General features: G+C 34.0%; 1 protein-coding gene across 1 annotated transcript in view; it reads right to left on the bottom strand.

Annotated features, from left to right (window-relative positions):
• The window catches only part of DHX29 (DExH-box helicase 29), a 74,248-nt gene that overhangs the window by 19,205 nt on the left and 35,375 nt on the right, over window positions 1–19,668 (bottom strand). The window contains exons 7-14 of the mRNA XM_074282501.1: window positions 19,055–19,181; window positions 12,739–12,894; window positions 11,861–12,026; window positions 11,517–11,640; window positions 8,038–8,646; window positions 4,318–4,461; window positions 2,610–2,786; window positions 1,822–1,962 (exon numbers count right to left, since the gene is read on the bottom strand). Of these exons, the coding sequence (XP_074138602.1) occupies window positions 1,822–1,962; window positions 2,610–2,786; window positions 4,318–4,461; window positions 8,038–8,646; window positions 11,517–11,640; window positions 11,861–12,026; window positions 12,739–12,894; window positions 19,055–19,181 (1,644 nt within the window). The remainder of the gene's footprint in view (window positions 1–1,821; window positions 1,963–2,609; window positions 2,787–4,317; window positions 4,462–8,037; window positions 8,647–11,516; window positions 11,641–11,860; window positions 12,027–12,738; window positions 12,895–19,054; window positions 19,182–19,668) is intronic.

Below are 19,668 nucleotides of genomic sequence, written 5' to 3'. Positions count from 1 at the left end.
ATATTTACTATGTGCTAGTTTAGGGGTTTTGACTAGGTCTTTTGATTCAAAGTTTACTGCTCACATACAACATCTAATTTATCCACTTTTCTTCTTCAAGACTATAGGCCTCATAAAGCACTTAGAAGGATTCTAATTCAGAAGTGAGAAATTCTTAAATTTAAACTAACCCAAGTAAAGTGGAAAAATCACATGAATTATCAAATGCAAATGGCATGAGAAATGGTAAAGTCTAAACAATTTACTTCCATTCTTCTCAGAATCATTTCTAGCTCTTTAGAATGATCAAATTTAAGAAAACATCATAATTTGAAGATTTATGTAGTTTTCAACTTCAGAAATTTGGAAAAAAAGACTATTTTATGCCCATTTAATTTGCTTTGCAATTTTAAAGAAGATAATTTATTTTTTATTTTCTCCAGTTACATGTAAAGCAACATTCTTTTTTGGTTATACATGTACATTCAATGTTTACATATTTTCTATGAATAGTGAAGGGAGAAAAAAAAATCAGAAAAAAGGGGAAAAACCATGAGGAAAAAAAAGAGTAAACACAGCATGTGTTGATTTACATTCCATCTCCAAAGTTCTCCTTCTAAATGCAGATGGCATTTTTCATCCAAAGTTTACTGGGATTGCCCTAGATTACTGAACTGCTGAGAAGAACCAAGTCTATTATAGTTGATCATGACACAATCTTGCTGCTGCTGTGTACACTGTTTATCTGGTTCTGTCTGTTTTATTCAGCATCAGTTCATGTAAATCTTTCCAGGCCCTTCTAAAACGCTTCAATTTTTAAAAAATAGAACAGTAATATTCCATTACTTTCATATAGTATAACTTATTCAACCATTCTCCAACTGATGGGCATCTAATCTATTCAGTTTCCAATTCTTTGTCACAACAAACATTTTTGCACATATGGGTTTTTTCCCCTTTTTTATAATACAGACTCAGTAGTGGTTGCTGGATCAAAAGTTATGTATGCAGTTTTTTAGCTCTTTGATCATAGTTTCAAACTGCTCTTCAAAATGATTGGATTATTTCACAAACAAAGGTTATACAATTCTTTTACTTTAATTAGTGGTCTTTCAAAGTTGTACATGGCTACTAAATTAGACTGGCTATTAAATTGAAGTTTTGTGCTGAGGGTTAGTAAAAATTGTACTATGAACAGAAAGAATTTTGTGGTACTTAACTTTGCTATCTCTTTATCTTAACTAGTTATAATATAAAACTGAAGTGGTTTTTTAAAAATTATAGAATAAATGCTGAATTTCAAGTACATAATTCTCATTCATTTCTAAGTTACTGTTAACTGTTGTTTCAGGTTGTTTAACATTACTTAAGTGGTCTCTGATTTTTTTTTAAATCAACAGTCTTTGAAAATAATAAAGGAGCCTTAATCCTGTTTCCTAATAAATGGCAAATAATCTCTATAATAAAGGGGCACCAACAAAACATGGCAACTAAAAAGAAAAAAATACAGCAGCAATATTATTACCCAAATACTGCCAAAGTTGTCCTCTTATTAAATAAATTAGAGAGATTCCCCTTGGCTCTCTGTTCTACAAACCACAACCTGTATCTATATAGTCCATACTTTGTTCATGAAGATAAGAACTTATTAAGTGTAAGATTCTGATTTTTCCTATCTACCAATGTAGATCAGAATTTTTTGGATAATGAATCCAGGATTCTGTATCATTTCTTTTCAGTTTAAGCCTCTCATTTAAAATATCATTTACACTAATTCTAATAATAATAATAGCAAAGATTCTTAAAATTACTTTTAAAGAATAAAAATGGTTTTGTTTTAACCTGATGCTTTTTGATTCCTCCAGCTTTGCTTGTTACATTAACAGTTATTTCTTCTTCCTCTTCCAGAAATTTCTGGCAATATTCTGAGTCTTTCTCCAATACAAAGCCTGTTTCTTCCACAACATCTTCAAGATGAAAAACCTACAAAGTAAATGCATCATCCTTTTATTCTCATATTTTGCCTTATATGATCAATTCTCCACTACTACCTGGAAAAGGCCACCTCATGAAGGAAAACTTCCTTTTGCTTGGGTTCAAATCCACAGGGTTCAGGTTTTATGAAAAATAATATTCTATCTCTTCTACCCCAAACATATTTTTATATGGAAAAGATTGGTTAAAATAAACAGCAGTGAGGGCATTACTAACAAGGAGAACTGAAAATAAACATGAAGAACAGCAGTTACAATTATATTATAAATATTTCAGGAGGAAATAAGGAGACTGATGTGAGGCAAATGGATGGTACAAGGTAGCCAGTTCCAAGTCCATTCAAGTTGTGACGGCAAAAGGTTTTGGAAGTAGAATACTTATTTGCTGCCTATCTATATGTGCCAGAGAACTTGAACAAGTTTGCAATGCCACTTACTTCTAACTCTTCTTTTTCCCTAAATCAAAGGCCAGCTTTATTTGCTAGGTCTAGTGAGCCAGCATAGGGAGTTAATCAGTCCTAGGAATAACTCTGGACAAAAACTATAGGGTATTATTGCTAAAGAAAACTCTCTAGATCAGAAACTAACTCTCTAAAACAGAAATAAAAACAAAACACAAGAGAAATAAACATTTACCTCAACAGGATAACTTCTTCCTGAAATTCTAAGAATAGGGCAGTGTGTAAAATATGTAGAAAACTTTTCACTGTCTACAGTAGCACTCATCAAAATCAAATGTAGATCTGAACGTTTCTGCAAAATCTCCTTCAGGATAATTAGTAGAAAGTCTGATTGGACACTTCTTTCATGAACCTATTGTTAGAGAAACAAAAAGTTGATTCTATTTTTCTAAGATAGTACAATATAATTCTCATATCTATGTTAAATAAGGAATAACTCCTTAAGCAAAATATATCAAAAGATAAAGTTATATTTTTTCATAATCTTGATATTGTAAATATTAGTACCATATGGAAATGCTATATGAAATCTTAATTTTGAATCTTTCTTCTTCAAATACTTACCTTTTTTGTGAATTGTTTCCAATTCTCAAAATTAACAAACCAAACATTGTTACTTCCTCTAGAAGTTAATGAATTAACAAGAAGCTCAGAAATACTTTGAATCAAAGAAAATATATCAGAAAAGACCTTTATATACTTATGATTATACTTGAATCTTTGATTACACAGTAATATAATCTGCTGTACTGTAGTAATTATATTATTATATAAGAAGTTTTGGAAATACAGTGGAGTGTACTTTACATAACATGCTCTTTTTAAAAATGACTGGCAAATTGAAATATGCATTTAAACTATATGAGTCAGAAGAATTAGCTATTTAAAGGAATTGCAAAGCCCTCTTTATAGTGGCCAGAAACTGGAAACTGAGTTTCAATTGGAGAATGGCTGAATAAATTGTGGTATATGAATATTATGGAATATTATTGTTCTGTAAGAAATGACCAGCAGGATGATTTCAGAAAAGCCTGAAGAGACTCACATGAACTGATGCTGAGTGAAATGAGCAGGACCAGGAGATCATTATACTTGGCAAAAACAAGACTATACAATAATCAATTCTGATGGACGTGGCCCTCTTCAACAATGAGATGAACTAAATTAGTTCCGATAGAGCAGGAATGAACTGAACCAGCTACACCCAGCAAAAGAACTCTGGGAGATGACTATAAACCACTACATAGAATTCCCAATCCCTCTATTTTTGTCCGCCTCCATTTTTGATTTCCTTTGCAGGTTAATTGTACACTATTTCAAAGTCTGATTCTTCTTGTGCAGCAAAATAACTGTATGGACATGTATACGTATATTATATTTAACTTATACTTTAACATATTTAATATGTATTGGTCTACCTGCCATCTGGGGGAGCGCGTGGGGGGAAGGAGGGGAAAATTGGAATAAAAGGTTTTGCAATTTTCAGTGCTAAAAAATTATCCATGCATATCATGTAAATAAAAAACTATAATAAAAAAAAGGAACTGCAAAACAAATCTGTAAAGCAAATGTCCATTACCTCTCGCCATTCCTCAAATTTATCTTTTTAAAAGGAAATTTAAAAAAATACATATTGAATTTGGTTACTAGAAGTGGTAGAAAGAATAAATATATTGGGCAAAGAGCTGACACATGCTTTTCCCTTACAGTTCTTGTAAGAAATGATACAAATGATTTTCTGATGAAAATTTTAGTTTCTGTATAATGATAATTTTACATATGAATTGGAGAATCTATTGCAAACTGACTAAAATGGAGACTTTTAAAGTATATTCATTTTCAGAACTTCTATTTTGCTTAAATAAGATTAGAACATTACTTACCTCATCTACAATAACATGAGACACATTTGTCAAAAGTCCATCTTCCTGTAGTTTTCTTAACAGAACCCCTGTAGTGCAATAGAGTAATCTAGTGGCATCACTAGCTCTAGACTCCATTCGAATTTGATACCCACATAAGGAATTCTGGGAAATATAATACTATGATTAGTTTCTTGTAGCAGAGACCTAATATACTTTAAAATGTTAGAAATGATTAAGACAATTCTTTATGAAATAGCTTTATTTATGTATTGATTTTAAAGGACCTGTGATCTCACTAACATTGGAAATGCATGGTGATGAAATCACTTCAACCAACACAGACCAACAATGGTTTGGCAAGTTAAAGTCTTAGAAAATTAACTGAAGTACTGAGAGATTAATGCTTTGCTCAGTCTCACACATACTGGCTCAGTATCAGTCAGTATAGGTCCCAGGCAGGGCTTGAATCTATTTTTCTTGACTTTAAAGCTGGCTCCCTATCCATTATACTCTACTGTCTCTGGTAATGTATTTATTCTAGTAAGATTCAATAATAAATTTTAGTATTTTAAATCTTTTTCCATTATATGAAATTAGAGATATGTTCATATGGTATTAAACAAAAGAATAATCTATAAAGTCCCCTTGACATGCTAGGCCTGAGGTTGATCACCCTTCTCTACCCATCCTATCTCACTATTAATATGACCAATAGAAAGAATATGAAATAAATTTTCTCATTTTGAAGTTATCTTAAAATGAAATTTTGGATACTAAACTACTACATAATGAAGGACAATTATATTTGAGGTACCTCACATATTCCTTGTACTTTTCTTTTTTTCTTTTTTTTTTTTTTTTTTGGAAAAATATTTTAAAAGACTGAAAAGATACACAGTCTACTGGAAAGATATACAAAAGTTGGAAGCTAAGAAAAACCTTATTTATGTGCCATCACATTTGTATTTTATTTTTAGTGCAAAAGTTAGCCTGAAATTTAACATTAAAAAATACTATTATCATGGCAAACTGGTCTCATCCCTTCCTAGCAAATAGAGGGAGAAGAACTAGAAGCAGTCTCAGATTTTATATTCTTGTGCTCAAAGATCATTATAGAGACAACTGCACATGAAATTAAGATAGTTGCTCCTTAGAAAAAAAGCTATGGCAAATCTATACCGTATACCAAAAAGTAGAGACACTTCTTGCTGAAAAAGGTCTGTATGGGCAATTTTGTTTTTTCTAGTAGTAGTATGGCTGTCAGAGTTAGGCTATAAGAATAACTTGTGCTACAGAATCAAGGCTTTTGAATTGTGGTGCTGGAGAACATTTCTGAGGGTCCCTTAGACAGCAAAGAAATCAAATCAGGCCATATTTAAGAAAATTAATTCAGGCTTAATTTATTGAATTAAATATTGAATTTAAGCTGAAGCTTAAATATTTTGACCACATAATGAGAAGAAAGGACTCATTAATAATGACAAATGTTGGAGGGGATGTGGGAAAACTGGGACACTAATACATTGCTGGTGGAGTTGTGAAAGAATCCAGCCATTCTGGAGAGCAATCTGGAATTATGCCCAAAAAGTTATCAAACTGTGCATACCCTTTGACCCAGCAGCGCTACTACTGGGATTATATCCCAAAGAAATACTAAAGAGCGGAAAGAGACATATATGTGCCAAAATGTTTGTGGCAGCTCTTTTTGTTGTAGCTAGAAACTGGAGGATGAATGGATGTCCATCAGTTGGAGAATGGTTGGGTAAATTGTGGTATATGAAGGTTATGGAATATTATTGCTCGGTAAGAAATGACCAGCAGGAGGAATATAGAGAGGCCTGGAGAGACTTAAATCAACTGATGCTGAGTGAAATGAGCAGAACCAGAAGATCACTGTATACTTCAACAACAATGCTGTATGAGGATGTATTCTGATGGAAGTGGAAATCTTCAACATAAAGAAGATCCAACTCACTTCCAGTTGATCAATGAGGGACAGAGGTAGCTGCACCCAGAGAAGAAACACTGGGAGGGGAATGAAAATTGTTAGCACTAATATCTGTCTGCCCAGGTTGCATGTACCTTCGGATTCTAATGTTTATTGTGCAACAAGAAAGTGATATTCGCACACATGTATTGTACCTAGACTATATTGTAACACATGTAAAATGTATGGTATTGCCTGTCGTCGGGGGGAGGGAATAGAGGGAGGGGGGGTAAATTGGAAAAATGAATACAAGGGATAATATTATAAAATATATATATATATATATATATAATAAAAAAAAAAAAACAAAACAAAAAAAAAAAAAAAAAAAAAAAAAAAAAAAGAAAGGACTCATTAGAAAACACCCTCATGCTGGGAATGACTGAAGGCAAAAGGAGGAGATGGCACAGGATAAGATGGATAGATAGAAGCAATGAGCATAAGCTTGGACTGTCTTCAGAAGATAATGGAGAAAAGAAAAGCCTGGCATGCTATAGATCATATAGTTATAAAGAGTGGGAAATGACTGAACGGATGAAGAGTAACAACATTTGTATTTTCTTTTTGTAATTCGTTTTAATACTTAAGCATTACTTGAAAACAACATAGTTTTACTCCCCTGCATTTTTAATCAATATGCTACAATAATGTAATCATACCAAGGTATTTAAGGGCCGAGAGACTGGAAATGAAATATTTCATTTCTGATCATCCTCCTGGTGGCTCTCCTGTATAAGATTAAGACTAGGCTAGAATAAAGACTCCAGGCTATTCCTGACCATTCTCGTGGTGACTATCCTGCTGAGACCACGGCCCATCATAGGATCTTCAGAGAAAGCTAGTCCAAACATTACAGATTTGAACTCGAGCCTTGCTGATTCTAAGTCAAGAATCTACTCAATGAATTCAGAATACTGGCACTCAGAATAATTAAGAACCATGGAGAGAGGTCTCAGCTGGCTCTTTATGTCTTAAATTTTAGTGAAAGGGCAACCTCTTAAATCATGGGCCAGAATAGAACAATCTTATCCCCCCAAAATACTCAGCCCCATCTTTCACAATTAAAGAATCTTAAGAGTTGTAGGGGGCTTTAGACTCCCCCCACTTCAAAGGATGGTTGCCTGATAAAGGGTTCAAAACCATGTTTTATCTTGTTTTTATACCAACTCCATTCTTGCTCCTACAATGTGCTGTTGACAAATAAATGCCCAGGTCATTAGGTATAGAAATGGGTCACTGAGGCTGCTTGATGCAGTGCATTGGAATTTGGGTTCAAAACCTACTTCTACTACTTAATCCCTTCATTTTGGGTATTACCTTTCCACTCTGAGAAAAGGGAAACTGGTTTCCTCACCTATAAATTGTTTGAATTTCAATAGTTCTTTAAAAGCACTTTTCTCATAATCTTTATGAGGGAAGGAGATAAATAAATTCTTTTTATTTGTTTATAAAAATTTTAAAGAGGAATAAAGGGGAACATATTTAACAACACACCACATTAAAAAAAAAAAAAAATCTACTCACTGTACCATCTAGCTGCCCAATGGAATCACCAAAAGCTATCTTATTCCCATAATAGGGTTTAAACTCTATGAGACTCTGGCTTATCTAATTTTTGTATGGTTCCTTGGCACATAGCTCAATGCTTCAGGGCTTAATAACTATTTACTGAATTAATTAAGTTTAGGTAATAAGACTTATTAGGCTCCTAAGGGAAATCTAGGTACCAAAATGAAGGCAGCATCTCTTACCTTTCCACCAGGTCCATTTTCACAACCCAACTCTTCACATACTCTAGTTGCTAAACTCACTGCTGAGATTCTTCGGGGTTGTGTGCATACGATGTTACATTTACCTGACCCCCATTCATTGAGCAGCAAGTCCTCCAAAAGAAAATGGGGCACTTGAGTGCTTTTGCCACTTCCTGTTTCACCGGCCACAACCACTACTCGATGTCTTTTCAGAGTTTCAACAATTGAATTTCTGTGTCTGAACACAGGTAATTGCTGCCTCTCCTTTAACAGTTTCTGGTACTTTGGGGTGCTTTGCAACTTTCTAAAAACATTTCTGACAGGTTCCAAATCTTCTGTGTTAGAAGTTTCCAGAGAGAGTGCAGTAAAATCTTCATCAGTAACTAAATTTTCCCAGGATTCCTCGGGATCATCAGATATATCTTTTTTATTTTCACACTGTTGTTGCTGTTGCTGCTGCTGTTGCTTCAATTTGTTAAGCAGTTTAGCAATAAAATGATCCCGTGGCTTATTAGTTTCCATTTTATTCAGTTCTTCCTTTTTCTTTTCTGCTTCACTCCATTCCAACCAAACATCTCGATAAGTGGGAGGAAGCAACTGATGAACAGACTAAGGAGGAAAATTACACTTATGAGCCTCTTCTTTTGAGCCACCTTTTTAAAAAAGTCACTAGTATATAGAACATACTGCATCTAGTAGTCTATAATTTAAGGCTTGCTAGCTTTTTCCTTTCCAATGCAATTAAAACAAAAAAACAAAAACAAACAAAACAAAACAAAAAAAAAAAGACCAATGACCAGGAAATCACACTGATTCAAGATGTTTATACTTAAAATGTATGACAAATAAAACAAGACTAGTATAAAAAATTTTAAGAGAAAACCTTTAGTGACTACCTTTAGTTAAAAAAAAGTGGGGTCCAACATCAATGCACAACTTTTTCCATCCATGTATCACCAACACCTTCCCACCTGCCACCTCATGGATAGAACCCCCGTCCCTCACTTTTTGGGGCTTTGTTAACATCACTGTCTTAACTTCCCTCTTGCTATATGATCATTCAGTCTCCATCCCTGCTGCTGCATTATTGCCCACATCCTATTCTCCAACAGTGGGTAGGCCCTACTTCTGTGTGTTCAGGCCCTCTTCTCACTAACCCTTCATGGTGTCCCTCCCCAGCTCTAAGACTCCATTAGCAGCCTTAAAAAGTAGAAAAGAGGCAGGCTCTAGTCAGAAACTTGAATTAAAATTGCCATTATCCTTGACTCCTCACTCTCCCTTCTTCTCACATATTCAATCAGTTGCTAAATCTTGTATTTCTACCTGCATGACATTTGCATCTACCCCTTTTCATCTCTCACATAGTGACCACCTCAATATCTCATTATCTCTCTTCTGATTACTACAGCAGCCCCATTTGATTTCCATCTCATGTCTTGGCCCTTAGTCCATCCTACATACTACTGCCAAGGTAATTTTCCTTGAGTGACAATCAAAACATGTGGCTTTCCTTCTCAACCAAATTCAATGGTTCCTTATTGCTTCTGGGACAAATTATAAATTCTGTTTAGTTTCTAAAGACTTATGCCACCTGGACTCACCCTAGTCTTCCAGCATCCTTGGATACTGTTCTTACATCTTCCTCTTTAACTGCCTTTAACTCCCTGAATTCTGGACTAGCATCACCAATTATCTAAGGCATATCTACAAATTGGATACTTCAGAAGCATCTTAAAACATGCCTAAACCAGAACATTACTTTTTTCCCCTCAAATCCATCCATTTTTAAAATCTACGAATCCTTTCAAGAAAGACAACATACTTTTAGTCATCTATTCCCATGGCCTTAGAACCATCCTCAATTCCTGAATCATCTTCATCTTGGTCCCCAAATCTTGCTGATTCTAGCTCTACAGGGAGGGAATGAAAGCATTTATTAAGTGCCTCTATGTGCCAAGCAATTATGCTAAACACTTAAAAAAAAATCCCATTTGATACTCAGAAAACTCTGCAATAGCAGTTGAACAAACTGAAGTAAACAGTCACAGGTTCCATAGAGGCCCAGGGTTACATAGCTCATAAATGACTGAGGATAGATTTTAACTCAGGCCTTCCTAACCCAGGGCACAGTGATAATCTACTAAACCAGGATCTCCCTGTCCCTGACAGCCCTGAAAACACCTTTTGTATCCATCCTTTTCTCTGCACTTACATAGCTACCATACCAATTTAGAATTTATCACCTCTTTCTTGGACTGCAGCCAGATTAGTCTCTTTGTCAAGTCCTTCTTCTATCTAATTCACCTTCCACAAAGCTGTCAAAAATATATTCCTAAAGCACAGGTCTGACCATGTCACCTGTTCAAGAAACTCCAGTGGCTCCTCTCAAGAAACTCCTCTCTTTAACACTGAGAGTCTATAACAACCTAATTCTAGTCTATATTTCCAGGATTAGACATTATTCCTCTTCAAATTCTCTACAATCAGGCCAAAGTGGCACTCCTGCTATTCCTCACACATGGTATTCCATCTCCTATACTGTAACGTTGTTACCTCCACTTTTCACTGAACCACTTTCTTCTCTCAAGAAACAGCTCAACCACTACTACCTTCCTGTAGGAGGTCTTTCTTGATTTTGTCAATTACTAGAGTATCTTCTTTCTCAAACTACTTTATGTCTTTTCTGTATACTTTTTATGTGCTTAACAACTTTCCAATATAATTGTTTCATTCTTTGTATTTGTATCCTTGGTGTTTAGTAGGCTGCCTAGAACATAGTAGGAATTTAATAAATGCTTGCTGATGGATTAAAATTCTAGCTTTACTACTTCTGAGTGACCTTGGGTGACGGAATGGGGTAAGGATGATGTTTGATCTCTCTGGGTTTTAATTTCCTCATCTATGAAGGAAAGGTATCAGAATAGAGAACTTCAATCTATGACCCTTGTCAAACCATTTAGCTCCCCTTGTGTATGGATTACTGGAGACAGGGGTTACAGATATCTTATAATGAATCTTTTTGGTATATTCAGAAATAAATCACTGTAGACAGAATTAAAGATGGACCACTCATATAAAATTATTAAAGGAATATAGTTCCAGTATAGTATCCTATACTTCTGTTGATAATTATTCCTCGTCAAAGTCATGAAGCTGTCCAAATATTTAACTTCTGCTTCACAGTTGAACCCTATATTAATAACATTTTTAAATCTCTCTTTTAAAAGATAAAATACTATTATTATATTTGGACAATACCATTTCTTCCGTATGGGGGCAAGATGAGGAGAATTAAGAATTTTTAGAGGCTTTCTTCTCTGTTTTATTATAATCTTTTTATAAACAGGAAGCTTGCATTGTGGTACACTGGTGACCCTGATTTCTCAACAGAGCATAAGAAAATCTAGCCCCTCAAAATCATCAAGTACAGTCTAGCTATACACGTAATTAGGGACCTTTTTATAAGAAACAAGTCTCACCTGCCCTTTTACCAAACGATAAAGAGCCAGAGTTGCTCCCAGATGCTGAGCTTGCATACCATCTTCTGTCAGAATAGTAGGACACACCACCAGCACATCATCTTCAGATTTAACGACTTTTACTCTTTAAAGAAGAAAACAATGTATTTACAAAACTGATAAGCAAACTTTCCTATCAATATTCAATGTAAATTTACATGAAAAAGTCTAAGTCAGACAAATTTTGTGAACTCTCCATCTGTAACATCAACTTAAAAAATTTTCCAAATGTCTACTTCATGAGAAATAATAATTATTAATTTGCATTTTTAAAACTATTTATTCACATCTCCAGAAATACATACCTACATTTCCAGTATTTACTAACTGCAATCTTTTCAAAGGAAGGATTTGGACTCTTGGGAAGATTTTTCCTGACCCAATCAATAAGAAACTGTTTGGGAGATTTGCCAGTCCAGCTTCGAGCAGTGTAGTCAAAATTTCTCACATCCCTGGGATCTTTCTTTTTTGCTAAAATGGCAAACAAGCAATTTAACTTTAATTAAATAGCAGCAGAAAAATCTCTTGAATTGTATGATGAAAACAAGGAACAGGAATGTTGGATTCAGAGTCAGAAATCATGGATTCAAATTCTGACTCTGCAATTTACTAAAGGTATGTATGGTCTTGGGCAAGTTCTTTCAGTTTCCTCATATGTAAAATAAAGGGGGGTTGGGCTAAATGAGCTCTAATATATTTTCCAGCTCTATAAATCTATGATCTACAAAGTATCATGCATGCATGCCTCATTTTTAGGAATAGAGTTTTTTAAAGTAGTAGGAAGAACAAATGTAAAAAGGGCAGCCCTGATAGTTAAATGGGTAAATGTGGAAAAGCATTTTAATAAAATGAAATATTCAAAAGTGAAAATGAGAAAATTCAGAAATTAACCTTTCAAGTTTGTTTCTGGGGTTATAAGAAATCTATGTGTTCTTGTAAAAGACTGGCTATGTCTACAAAGAGTATTCAGGAAACATTATTTTTTAGATGTATAAGAGATTTTTCTATATAAGAATTAAGTTTGATAGGCTTTTACTTTACTGATAAGAATAAGAGTTCGCTTTCTAATGGAAAACAATAAAATTCAAAATTATAATCTGATTCACAGTAATATTGTCTCATGATAAAAAATTTCTAATATTTCACTGTTATTTTGGAAGTTATACAAAAGATCAACTCTCACCTTTTTCTTCTTCCATAGCAACAGAGTTTTCAAATAAATTCAAGTTCAAAGTCCCTTCCCCTTCAGCAGCCAATGTTGGTTTTTTTTTTTCATTCTGTTGCTGAGAAATCTTTATGGCTGGATTGAATAGAGGATGATCTTCTAAAGTTTCCATTTCTATAAAAGAAAACTGAAATGTTAGTTTCATACATTTGCTATGATTTTCTAGAAATAGTATAGTTTAAATTCAACTTATCTGGTGATTAGTCTAACACCAATGTCAACTGTCTAAAACAGCTGAGAACCTAGAGCTAAAATAAAAAGCCTTCAAACAGCGATAAAAATACTCAATTATAGCTGAAGACTAAAGAGTTCAAAGGAAGTCAAGAGGGGGCGCCTCACTGTTGATGATGACAAAAGCCAAGTCCCATCCATATCAAAACCAAGAAGCAAGATAAGTAATAGTAATAAAAGGAGAGGAGAAAATAAATATTTTAAAAAATAAAAGGAAGTGGTGGGAGACCTGGATTAAAATCCTAGTTCTTCTATTTTTTATTGCTATGACCTTGGGTAAATCATTTAACCTCTTTAGGCTTCAATTTATTCATTTAGAAGGTGAGTTTTCTTTTTTTTTTTTTTTCTTTTTTTTTTTATTTAGAATTTTTTTCCCACAGTATATATGCATGAGTAATTTTTTTTTATAATATTATCCCTTGTGAACAGACAATTCTCAGATGATGAAATTGAAACTATTTCCACTCATATGAAAGAGTGTTCCAAATCACTACTGATCAGAGAAATGCAAATTAAGATAACTCTGAGATATCACTACACACCTATCAGATTGGCTAAGATGACAGGAACAAATAATGATGAATGTTGGAGGGGATGTGGGAAAACTGGGACACTGATACATTGTTGGTGGAGTTGTGAAAGAATCCAGCCATTCTGGAGAGCAATTTGGAACTATGCCCAAAAAGTTATCAAACTGTGCATACCCTTTGACCCAGCATTGCTGCTATTGGGCTTATATCCCAAAGAAATACTAAAGAGCGGAAAGGGACCTGTATGTGCCAAAATGTTTGAGGCAGCTCTTTTTGTTGTAGCTAGAAACTGGAAGTTGAATGGATGTCCATCAATTGGAGAATGGTTGGGTAAATTATGGTATATGAAGGTTATGGAATATTATTGCTCTGTAAGAAATGACCAGCAGGAGGAATACAGAGAGGCTTGGAGAGACTTAAATCAACTGTTGCTGAGTGAAATGAGCAAAACCAGAAGGTCACTATACACTTCAACAACAATACTGAATAAAAAAAAAAAAATTATCCCTTGTATTCATTTTTCCAAATTATCCCTCGCCTCCCTCCACTCCCTCCCCCCGATGACAGGAAATCCCATACATTTTACATGTGTTACAATATAACCTAGATACAATATATGTATGTAAATACCATTTTCTTGTTGCACATTAATTATTAGCTTCCGAAGGTTTAAGTAACCTGGGTAGATAGACAGTAGTGCTAACAATTTACATTCACTTCCCAGTGTTCCTTCTCTGGGTGTAGTTATTTCTGTCCATCATTGATCAACTGGAAGTGAGTTGGATCTTCTTTATGTTGAAGATATCCACTTCCATCAGAATACATCTTCATACAGCACTGAAGTGCACAGCGATCTTCTGGTTCTATTCATTTCACTCAGCAACAGTTGATGTAAGTCTCTCCAAGCCTCTCTGTATTCCTCCTGCTGGTCATTTCTTACAGAGCAATAATATTCCATAACCTTCATATACCATAATTTACCCAACCATTCTCCAATTGATGGACATCCATTCAACTTCCAGTTTCTAGCTACAACAAAAAGAGCTGCCTCAAACATTTTGGCACATACAGGTCCCTTTCCGCTCTTTAGTATTTCTTTGGGATATAAGCCCAATAGCAGCAATGCTGGGTCAAAGGGTATGCACAGTTTGATAACTTTTTGGGCATAGTTCCAAATTGCTCTCCAGAATGGCTGGATTCTTTCACAACTCCACCAACAATGTATCAGTGTCCCAGTTTTCCCACATCCCCTCCAACATTCATCATTATTTGTCCCTGTCATCTTAGCCAATCTGACAGGTGTGTAGTGGTATCTCAGAGTTATCTTAATTTGCATTTCTCTGATCAGTAGTGATTTGGAACACTCTTTCATATGAGTGGATATAGTTTCAATTTCATCATCTGAGAATTGTCAGTTCATATCCTTTGATATAAGGTGAGTTTTCTAAATTCCTTTCCAACTGAATATGGTTCACAACACAGCATTTTCACTCTTTTTGTTGTTTGCTTGCATCTTATTTTATCTTTTTTTCCCAGTTTGATTTGGTTTTTCTCGTGCAGCAAGATAATTGTATAAATATGTATGCATATATTGGACTTAACATATACTTCTACCGTGTTTTTTTTTACTTTCAAAATTAATTTTATAATTATAATTTTTTTGACAGTACATATGCATGGGTAAATTTTTTTTTACATTATCCCTTGTACTCATTTCTATTCCGAATTTTCCCCTCCTTCCCTCTCCCCCTCCCCTAGATGACAGGCAATCCCATACATGTTAAATGTGTTATATATCCTAGATATATGTGTGCAAAACCGAATTTCTTGTTGCACAGTAAGAATTGGATTCAGAATACTTCTACCATGTTTAACAAATATTGGACTACTTGTCACTTAGGGGAGGGAGTGGGGAAAAGGGGAGAAAAATTGGAACACGAGGTTTTTGCAAGGATTAAGTGAATTATCCATACATGTTTTAAAAAATAAAAAAGTTTTAATAAAAAATAAGATATAGTTAAATAAAATAAACATAATCATAACAAGCCTCACCAATAAATAAATTCCTTTCCAAGCTCAAAGGCAGTGACTTTAAATTGTGGTAAAACCTTCCTTTCATTTAGCAAATTCACTGACAAATGAGAGAAATGGCAGAAGAGAACAGATAACCACAATAGAGAAGATAAGCAAAAGCTACTTCAACAGTAAGACTTCAGAAGTAGAGTATGAATGGAAGAGCAGCTCTACAAATAACCAGTAGTTCTAAGGAGATAAAGGAGAAGCAGGGCAACCTTAAAGTTGGCATTGTGCAGGGCTTTTAAAAAGCTTCATTTTGTTGTTAAAATTTTTATTAAAAAATAAGATATAGTTAAATAAAATAAACATAATCATAACAAGCCTCACCAATAAATAAATTCCTTTCCAAGCTCAAAGGCAGTGACTTTAAATTGTGGTAAAACCTTCCTTTCATTTAGCAAATTCACTGACAAATGAGAGAAATGGCAGAAGAGAACAGATAACCACAATAGAGAAGATATGCAAAAGCTACTTCAACAGTAAGACTTCAGAAGTAGAGTATGAATGGAAGAGCAGCTCTACAAATAATCAGTAGTTCTAAGGAGATAAAGGAGAAGCAGGGCAACCTTAAAGTTGGCATTGTGCAGGGCTTTTAAAAAGCTTCATTTTAACAACAAAATACAAATTAATTTTGTCTATATTAGAATTCTATTAATAATCAAAGACAAATAATTCAGAGGAAATTATGACCTGGGATTAGTTTCACAAAAATTTCTTATCCTAATCATGGTATGTTTCTTAGCTTTGTTAGAATAAGGCCTCACTAAAATTCACTAGCAGTCAATGAGACCTTTTTAATAAGGTGTTCAAAAGACATCTCAAATTCTTACAGATAAGCTAATACAAATATAGACAAAGAAAATTTTTAATTCTACAGTCTTTGCATATGAGATTACAGTTCCAAACAGGAAAAATTGGAGAATATGGCACTCTTTAAATGAAACTAATGACAATGAATAGATATTGCAGGAGGAAAAATAGTCTAAATTTTTCTACCATCCATATCTCATATAAATTATATTACTCATTCCTTGAAATTTGATTGGTTAAGGAAATTCAGGAGTCCTATTACTAAGATCATTTTTCACTTCCAGAGCACAAAGCAGCCAGAGGAGCTGAGGTAGACTATCAGAAGCTCAATTGGTAGATTGTGATTGAAATGTTGCTTACCTGAGTTAACTCAATGAGTTCTAATTTTCTATTAGTGTTTCATTTGATTACAACATTGACCCTAAATTAACAAGATACTGTACTGAGTCAAACCCAGTCCAGAACAGATATGATTAATTGCAGAAGCACTCCCCCCCCCCCAGAAGAGATTAATGAGTTATTTTTGAGAGCTGGGCATTTTCCAAATCCAATGAATAGCAACTATTCATGTTTATATAACTGAACTTGCAATCCTTTAAGTGTATCATCTCTGTTTTTAATCATGAGGAAACTAAGGCTCAGTAAAATTAGGTTTCTTGCCCATGACCATAAAGACTTCAATTCCAGTGGTATTCTCACTGTTGTCATTCTCACCAAGAAACAAAGATCTTTAAGATCTTTAACAAATTCTTTTTCTTTTTTTTTTTTTTTGGGGGGGGGGGTGAGTCAATTGGGACTAAGTAATTTGCCCAGGGTTACACAGTTAGGAAGTGTTAAGTGTCTGAGGTCAGATTTGAACTCTGGTCCTTCTGACTTCAGAGCTGGTACTCTAACCACTGCACCTCCTAGCTGCCTCCCTCTAACAAAATCTAAAGTGACTAAAGTGTGTTCCAAAATGCTGGCAAGGAGTTAAAAATACAAACAATAAAAACTATAATCAATATATTCCAGGTAACATTGGTCTTATAACTAGATCAGTACTCTATATGGAATCTAGAGGAACAATTAGTTAGAGTTTACCCTATATTATCCACAGAGGCAATGCTCTGATTCTAGATAACCCATTTTTCATATAGGAATACTCATGAGTGGTATAAGGTAATTCATTAAACTATTCTAGCTTAAAGGAAATATCCCCTAAGAACACCCAGTTGTCTTTAGAGTGCTTAAATTTCTTGAATGCAAAACAATCTTCTAATGTTTAATAATGTGGTCTCCTAAATGGAATTATTTTCCACAAGATAGTATTACATGCAGCGTCTTGAAAAGTATATATCCCACAAAGTATATGTCTAATACCAGTTGAATTCCACTAGAGTGCTGAAGCTAAAAGTCCCCAAAAGATCAGTTAGTTTTCTCTATATCATAGAGTTCCCCATAAATTTTTGTACTTGCAGCAAAGAAATATTTCAAAATCATATGCTCACCTAAGCATATCAAAGTGTTTTTTTTTTTTTTTCAACCGTTACTCAACTATGGAATTCACTCTGAAAAAGTAGTTCCTATTAACATTTACTTCATCTGTAAATGGGAAACACTGACACACTGAATCATAGAATATTATTCACAATAACAGATATAATTAAGTTAGACAAAGTTTAACCTTAAAGTTGGCATTGTGCAGGACTTTTAAAAAGCTTCATTTTAACAATAAAATATAAATTAATGTTGTCTATATTAGAATTCTATTAATAGTCAAAGACAAGTAATTCAGAGGAAATTATCACCTGGGGTTAGTTTCACAAAAATTTCTTATCCTAATCATGGTGTGTTTATTAGCTTTATTAGAATAAGGCCTCACTAAAATTCACCAACAGTTAATGAGACATCTTTAATAAGGTGTTCAAAAGACATCTCAAATTCAGTATTAACAAAAATTGAACTCATTCTTTCCCTGTCACCTTCAACAACTCAAAACAGCCCTCTTTCAAATTTTCAAAACTTAGTCTTTTTCCAAACTTTGTTATTTCTATTCTCTATTATCAACGTTATTCTACTTTCTCAAGTCTGCAAATTGTTTTTTTCTTCCTCATCCACACATAGCCAAAACTTGCTCATTCTACTTCCATAAAATCTCTTAACATGGTCTTCTCTCATCCTTCAAAAATCCTTCTCTTAATATATTCTCTCCTTTATTCGATCCATCTCAAACACAGCTACTAAACTGAAATTCTTCATGCACATGTTTCTAATCTATAAAAGAAAGTTCAATAGCTTTATAGTCCCTCTGGGATAAAAAAAATCAACTGAAACCCTCATAATCTGGCTCTAGCTCATCTTTTTAAACAAATTTTACACTATTTCTTTATTCAGACAAACTGTCCATCTTGTTCTTTTTAGACATCCCCCCCATTACCAATCTCTGCATCTTTACACAAAACTACCACCTTAGTTTGAGGTCCAGTTTAACACACTGATATGCTAGATGAAATGTTTGTTGAGCTCTTTAATTTTTTCTTATCATATTCATGAAGTTACTTTAGGTTAATAAAACAATTCTCATGCAGGAATGATAAAAGAGGAAATAATCAAAACAAACTTAGAGCAAAGAATTTGAAAGGACTCACCCCTCTGATATTTCCTTATTTTTTCTTGTGCTTCCTTCTGGCCTTGCTTATTTTTTTCTAGTTTAGAAGAAGCTGCCTGTTCCTTTGCATCCTGAAACTTTGCTGCAAGGTGTAAGTATCTTTCATTCTGTTCCAAATAAGATGATCAGTAAGAGGTTAATATAGAAATTAGTAAGATTTAACTATTTTAGCTAATTGACTTCTCTGAGACAATTTCTTAATTTATAAAACAATGGGTTTAAACTAGATGATCCTACTTTTAATGCTATAACCCTAAAATTATTATTTAAGGGGCAAAGTACAAAGGAAGATGAAGTCCAAGTCTCAGACTCCTAAAGCTAATTCTGAACCAGAACAGAATCATAACATTAAAACTGGAAGGGATTTAAAAGATCCAGGCCCTATCATAGGGTATTTCCTGAGTAAATCATTTCACTCTTGTAGCTTAGATTTCTCACCTCTGTACTCTTCACCCTGGGTAATAATCTGTTTGTACAATGGAGTTTCGAGATTAAGGAAATAACCATTTAAAGCATTTGTGAGTGTAATTTTAGGCACAGTTTGCTACAAAGTTTTACAAGAAGTAGAGTTAACTGGGGCAGTTACTATGTTCC

The sequence above is a fragment of the Sminthopsis crassicaudata genome, chromosome 1, assembly GCF_048593235.1.
Source record: "Sminthopsis crassicaudata isolate SCR6 chromosome 1, ASM4859323v1, whole genome shotgun sequence".
NCBI lineage: Eukaryota > Metazoa > Chordata > Mammalia > Dasyuromorphia > Dasyuridae > Sminthopsis > Sminthopsis crassicaudata.
This window is presented reverse-complemented; position numbering and strand designations above follow the sequence as displayed.